The sequence below is a fragment of the Triticum urartu genome, chromosome 5A, assembly GCF_056163025.1.
Source record: "Triticum urartu cultivar PI428250 chromosome 5A, HENAU_Tu73, whole genome shotgun sequence".
Taxonomy (NCBI): Eukaryota; Viridiplantae; Streptophyta; class Magnoliopsida; order Poales; family Poaceae; genus Triticum; species Triticum urartu.
The window spans coordinates 1,423,489-1,430,542 of NC_141877.1; the positions used below are offsets into that span (position 1 = coordinate 1,423,489).

The window sequence follows — 7,054 nt, forward strand, 5'->3', positions numbered from 1 at the left end:
AGTTGGTATGTATTGGAATTAAACAATTGGTCCAGTTTGATGTGGTTCTCTCTTTTGATGATTCTTTCACACTATCGCTCCCATTAGACATTAATTTAGCTTCAGCTTTGATTTGTTAAACATGCGTGGCCATTCTAATAGACATCAATCAATTCAGGTTTGGAGCTACGGCTCCTTTTTATTCTAGCACTTCTACTTTCAACTGTGTTGCAAATATAATATAGGGTTGAGGGTTCTCAATTTGATTCTTCTGGTAGTTATCATTGATTTCCAATATTAACAATTTTGTACCCCTCCAACAACATATTTATTTATAATAACATTATTAATTCTTCAAATCTATTTATTTATAGATATGGGATGTTCTCAAAGTTAATCTTATATGTGTACTCGAGACCAAGCAATTTAATTTGAGCAGATTATACTGAATCACCTTTCAGTTAATCCTTTCATGCAGGAGAGAAAACATTGTACCACAACATCGCTAATATTTCCTCTATTCCTCTTCTTTTTCTTTTCTTATTTAATGTGCAACCCCCCACCCAAGCTGATTGGCATGCTAACATCCCGCCGCAATGCGGGGGGCATCGTCTAGTTGATAATACCATTGACGTCCTAACTTAACAGGAAAAAAACATCACCAAACGAAACGTAAATGTGTAAATTTTTATTATGGCAGTTACACTAACAAGACTCAAACTAACAAGCTGACACGACAAGACCGTCCGTCACTAAAGCTGAAAATACATCCATGGCATCCATATATAAACTATCTGTATTATTGGTTATCGTGTATGGTACTAGCTTCTTCTTCAATGATATGTGGCCACGCCGCTATGGAACACTTGTAGAGGTTTTTATCGTGCGTGTTGAGCGGTTTGTACTTGTCGCCCATCTTTACCGCCTGGCGAAACTTGTCCATCAAATGTCTCCGCTTCCCGCGAACAATGGGAACAGTAAGTTTGCCACGGTAGATGATGGGTGACAGGCCATTTTTTAACTTCTGTATGAGCGCTGGCACCGGTACGTCCCTTCCTTTGTATTTCTTCTTCCTTCGGAGGATCCCATCGGCTTCAATTAGCCAGCACTCATCGCTGGAGTGCCAGTAGTTGTATGTGGGCCTCGGCCCCCGCTTCGCCTTGCTTATTGCATTTGAGCCCGTGGAGACAGAAGATTTGGCACTGTTGGAGTCCGTGGTGCTGTTATCGGCAGCAGACTCATCGTCGTAGGTGGAGATAACAACAACGTCGTCGACCTTGTAGAAAAAGGAAAGCAAATCAAACAATACTAATTAATTCTCATGATTTTTCACATTATAAGGTATGCAAAGAGGAAGAATGGAGTAAATTTTTCTTTGGGCATTTTTATGTTGTGCGTCCTGCAATATGAGACACGGTCTGTAATTAGCATGTATGGTCTAGAATTTCGTTTTGTGAGATTTTAATGACATGCGTTCTTTAGTTTCAGACCTGTATATAACTCTAGATATGTATTTTACCGCAAAAAAGATATAAATTACTAGGATTTGTAAGATATTTAGGTGCTGTAAAATCCAATTAAGGAATTCAAGAGAACTGGAGCACTTCTAAATCTGTTTGAACGTGGATAAGTTGTTTTGGTGCATTACATGGTTTGTTCACTGTAGCTACTTCTCTATGTTTCTCACAAGCGGAAACTATGCGTTTTTTTTAACTTTTATCTGTTCTTTAAATTTTAGGCTCACCCAATTATCCAATTTAATATGTGCATCTTACAAGAACAAATGATGCTTCGTTCTGATGGAATTTTTTTCATAGAGTTGTTTGCAGACATGGAACTTTTCCATGTGCATTCAAGGGGCATAGAACGTGGTACCTTGTACTAGTATTTATCTGAAGCAATAACCAACAAGGGAGATCGAAAAATGATGCTCAAGTTAACCTCCGTACTTTTTCTTATATTTCTGCTACTTGCTGAGCTTAGTGTCATTCCTTGTTAAAATGGATGTACTAAATAACTAAAAATATATGTTAGTCTAATTTTGTACAGTTTATTTATTAGGTAAGTAATGTCATGTAATTAAAATTCGGTCCAGTAACACTATGAAAATGTAGAGAGTGATTCGATCATCATAAATTGTTGTTGTATCTATGTTGTCTATATACATGTGCCGACCTTAATAGACACGCATCATCAGCACAAGGTCAGTCTGTATTTACTCTCTTTAAGCAGAAATATGACCTTACGCACATATATTTTCATTCTCATGTAATGGGATATATTTTGAAGGAAAAATCATGTTTTATCTTTGAGATTATGTCATAAAAGAGGGTATGCACTAATTATATAACCCAACTCTTTCTCTACATGGATGGGATGATTATGAAGATATGACATGTGTACATTACAAACGTTATGAATTTTACGTATATCAGATTTATCTCAGATGTCGTTTTTGCATGATACATTTAACGCGAACATTACATCAAATAATCAAAATCTTGGTTGTGGAATCATTTGTAGTTTAGGCCAACTTTTAGAGCGAGGCATGCTTGGATAAATTTGGTACAAGGTTTATCAAGATACGTACAGTGGATGTGTTGTTGTTGCCGGGGCCGTCGTCGGAGAAGTCAAGGTCATCGAGCGAGGTCACGGCAGCGATGTTGATGCCAAGCAGCTCCTCGTCGTCGCTGCTGTCGTCGAGTAAGATAACCTCGGAGGAAGAGACGAGAATAGGCGCCATGTGACACAGGTGGGTGGTTGTGTGCTGTGGAGTTGAAGGTGTTGGATCGATCGTGTATATATGTAGATAGATAAAATTTGCCTCCAAATGTGGTGGCGGGAAAAAGAGAAGCATTTTGGCGCCAGAAGCTGCGTCTCCCTCGATGGATGGAAACTGCGTAATGTAATCAAGGAGAGAATCAATTTGGATGGATGGAAGGAGGGAGCGCAATCGCATCCTCCTTTCCGATCGACTGTTTCCTTGTGGTACCTCGATCGTCGACCAGGTGCATGTTTCTCAGTTTCCATGTATACCCATCGATCGATTATTTGTTTCCTTTCTTTGCGAGAGACAAATCCCTCCATTCCTTAATTATTATTATTATAAGTGGAACAGAAAAAACAAGGAAGAAACTTGGGGCCCGGCGATGGCGTACGTGACTCAGCGGAAACCAAGCCATTGACACGAGATCATGACGTCTCCATCGATCGTCTCCTTCCTGTCCGCCGACAAGAACAGCTCGCCACATGAACCCGTTGATCTCCGCCTACAGGTTGGCGAACGTGACGGACGGCAGCCTGGGGATGAGCTAGCACCTCGTCCTCGGTGTCGCTGCCGATCGACCAGCTGCTGCGGCCGTGGCCGTGCTTCTTCTTATTCTTCGACAAGGACGACAAGTACGTCAGCCAGCCATAAAACAAGGATGGCACGTTACGTGTTTCATCCACCGAAAATTCATGCACATGCACACATGCTGCATGCATCCACCGATCCACGTTCCACGTACGTACGTGCACTCACCCCTGACGCTAGCTAGCTATCTAGTATTTTTTTTTCTTTCTTAGTAACAATAATAATGAAAAATAACAATACATCTCGATCTTCCATTGCTTATACTTATTAGTTACTGATCGATGTCGGCCGTGTCGTGCATGGGTCATGATAGTGTAATTCTGGTAACTGCAGCCCACACGCCAACACCGCAGTCTGCCATGGCTCGCCCATCAGAACCGAGGGAACCATCTTGCCGCCGGCTGGACGGGAATTTATCATTTCGATTGGCACCTTCCGATCGGATGACCCCACTTTTTCTTTCCCAACCGTGCACCGCAATTCTCAATGTTTTTCCCCCGGCCGGGTCATTTCAAACACATATTTGTGTTATATTGTCATATTGTTTCATACTTATGAGGAAACTTAAGGATGTTAGTCTAAATCTTCCAACAATGTCCTATATTTATAACTGGAATGTTTAATATATTTCATAAGTAATGATTGTTTGAGGCTGGAGCTAGATTGTCAACCATGTGATCGATGCCAAAGCAGTATCATATAATCGTCGTACACGAATCCTCCAGTTTTTTTCGTCCGCATAGCACTGCTCTTTTTTTTATCAGAAAGCATTTTTCATAATGTGCAATTTGGTGAAGGAATAGACTACTCTAAATTTTTAGGCACTAACCTTGGTTTAAGTCAATCTCTGATGGAGTCTAATGTAAATGGATAACTGGTAGCGCCCATGCCACTTCTGTAGTTGAGCCTCATGAGGTCAGATTATGCTTTGTAGGCTCAGCCTGGTATGCTCAGTATTCTTTATGTAATTGAGCTGTCACCACTAACATGTGTGCTTGCGTTGTGCAACTGTTACATTTTCACCATAAGTGGTTGCCTGTGAGGTTGTAGAAGAATTGTATTTATTCCTTCACACTCACAAAAAAGAAATCTGGATCACAGCCCATGTTAGATACAAAGCAATTGTAAATCTATACATCGGTATTTTCACTAGTAAAATATGGATACTACGAGCAATTCTTTCTACAATCGTAAAATGGAATTGTTATTATAGATGCTTCATCTTTCTATTTTTTTTATGGTTAACCCGTCATATATCTTCAGTACTTATTAGATAATACATGTCATGAGTTTCCATTGTACGGAGCTTAATTAAAAGTCCATGGGAATTTCCCTCCCAACATTGACGTGAAAGTAGCAAAATGAGAAGATGAGGCCAAACACGTTGTAATTTATGTGTGATAAGTTGGTAAACAATAGAGTATGGACAAGTGAGTAGACCACGAGGGAAAATTTATGTGCCGATGGTCGCAATGGTTCACCCTATTCTTTGCGCCTCCCCACGCCAAATCAATAATCTTTCCGTTGTGTTCATACCTTATTATTCTAAAACAACAACGGAGTACTAGTAGAGTCAAGTGGCACAACGATGAAACGACGGAAGGGAATAGTGGTGGTGGCCTGGTGGGGATGCAACGGAAATACAGCAAGGTTAAAGAACAGGATGCGTGCATGTTGACCACATATATTAAGAACTCGAAACAAAAACAAGAATGTAAAGGGAGTGCCGTTTTGGATGAACAGTAAATTGAAAATAAGGAGTAATTTTGTATAAAAAAATCTATTTTTTGATGTAGATGTTTATGTTGGTGTAACAAGCGTGTTTGACAATTCTCATGCGAAACAGAAGAACGATGCTTTGTGGATGAAAGAACATAATCAAATGTAAAATTTTGGAGGTAACATTTGTTGTTTGACATGTTGTTTTTTGTACAGGTCAAAATTCTTAAGTTTTTCCCCTAAAAATTTGCAGGTAGCATTTTAGTGTGACAATGAACACATCCAATTTTTTTACAATTTTTTTGACACTTGCAGTATATTAGAACATAAACATTTTTATCCCTATAGCCAAATTGGCTTCCGGAATGTAAATAATAAACATGTATGTTGAATATCAGATACACATTTCCCTTGAGGCAGACATTCATGAAACCGACATTTCAACTTATGAATCGCTCTTAATCATTTCTTTTTATTCTATGGCAATGCACGGGTATTCAGCTAGTAATTTTTCTAGGTCCGTTACACATCCAACTTTTGATCTAATTTTCGCAAGGGAGTGTGTCCGATCTGCTGCCTCGGGCCTACACGATATGATCTTTACATCATGAGTGATGAAAGCATGACTCTTCACTCGCCTACAATACAATCCCGGTCATCTCTTCCATCCCATTAATGGCGTCCTCCTTGAGATAATGGTTTTCTGACATGTTATTTTTGAACAGTTCATCGTACAATACATAGGATCAGAGACGTCACATAAGCGTATGAAAGCATTAGCCTTACACATGACGAAATAGTTTTGTTTGTTTGAAAATCTTTAAGTTAGCAAGCGGCTCAACTTTTTGCATTCTTTTCTTGAGTTTACCTAGACCTGAAATCAAATTCAGCAAAGAAACTTTTCGAACTCACTTTATTTGTTCTTTTAGCAAATGAAAATATCCAATAGGAAAATTAATCATTAATATTCTATGAATAACACTTAGATGATGATTGGAGCTTTTATTCAAGTTGATTAAACCAAGTAAAATAATGTATGAGATTTGCTACACCTTTGGAATTTGCTTATCGAATTACCTTACATGAATGACATATCGCTATTTGGTTGGATATCACAGGCCCCACAAAGAAAATTTAATGGGAGGATAAGGAGGAATTACGTCCATAGGTGGGATTCAGTAACCACCTGCCTGTAGATGTAGCATTCTTGATAATATATTCAACCACTAAGTTAATTGTTATAATCATACTGGGACCATTATGCTACTGAACTTTGTCCAAGATCAGAATTACTTGCAGCATCTAATCAATAATCAAAGCAGTATATGTATGGGGCTTATAACAAAGAGCATGGTTTATAACCCACATACCCCATCTCTTTTAATTCAGCTTTGCCGTCACATATTTAACCTTCTCCAAAGATATGCATTTAAGCAGCACCTCTCAAAACAACATGAAAATAATTCGGCGCGTATAGAAAGAGAGAAGACACAATCCTATTTTTCTGGAATACATTCACTGCATCTACAAAAACGGACCATCAGAAGAGGCATACTAACTACAAACAGAAAAGCAATAATGTTTCTGACCATCACGCCTCATACAAAGCATGAAGCAACTTCTTGACACACGACCGTGTCTCTTTAAGTGCTTTGCTCGTTAGGGAGGTATTTGGCAATATACACATGATTGATTTCCCTGCAAATAATACATGTATATATCATAACAGGAATAAAAAGAAACATGGAGAGGAAAGCAGTGCAAGTTGTTGTAAAGTTAGTTATAGAGGATGTTAGCGCGACGTGAAACAGACCACTGTCAAGCACAAGTCAGTATGCTTGATTGGCCCCTTGTCAAACGTCAAGGATGGACCCAACTTGATTTTTAGAGAAAGAAAGGCTAAAAAAGGAGTTGTCGGAGTTGCAGCTTGTGTCATATGATAAAACAAAACTTGCGGTGCACTACAAGGAATAATAACGGCAAACGCTTATGAATGGATGT

General features: G+C 39.0%; 1 protein-coding gene across 1 annotated transcript; it reads right to left on the minus strand.

Moving 5' to 3' along the window:
- Nucleotides 1–434: 434 nt before the first annotated feature.
- LOC147967306 (uncharacterized) lies at nt 435–2,722 on the minus strand. The gene is made up of 2 exons (XM_087522441.1): nt 2,570–2,722; nt 435–1,255 (listed from the first exon to the last, which is right to left on the minus strand). The coding sequence occupies exons 1-2, from the start codon at nt 2,720–2,722 to the stop codon at nt 779–781; spliced, it is 630 nt and encodes a 209-aa protein (XP_087378567.1). The 3' UTR covers nt 435–778.
- Between the last annotated feature and the right edge of the window lie 4,332 nt (nt 2,723–7,054).

Bases quoted from the DNA above. Each gene is read 5' to 3' on its own strand.
- LOC147967306 (XM_087522441.1), bottom strand. From the start codon at position 2,722: ATGGCGCCTATTCTCGTCTCTTCCTCCGAGGTTATCTTACTCGACGAC. The intron at 1,256-2,569 runs GTACGTATCTTG...TTTTTCTACAAG, and splicing joins GCAACAACAACACATCCACT to GTCGACGACGTTGTTGTTAT.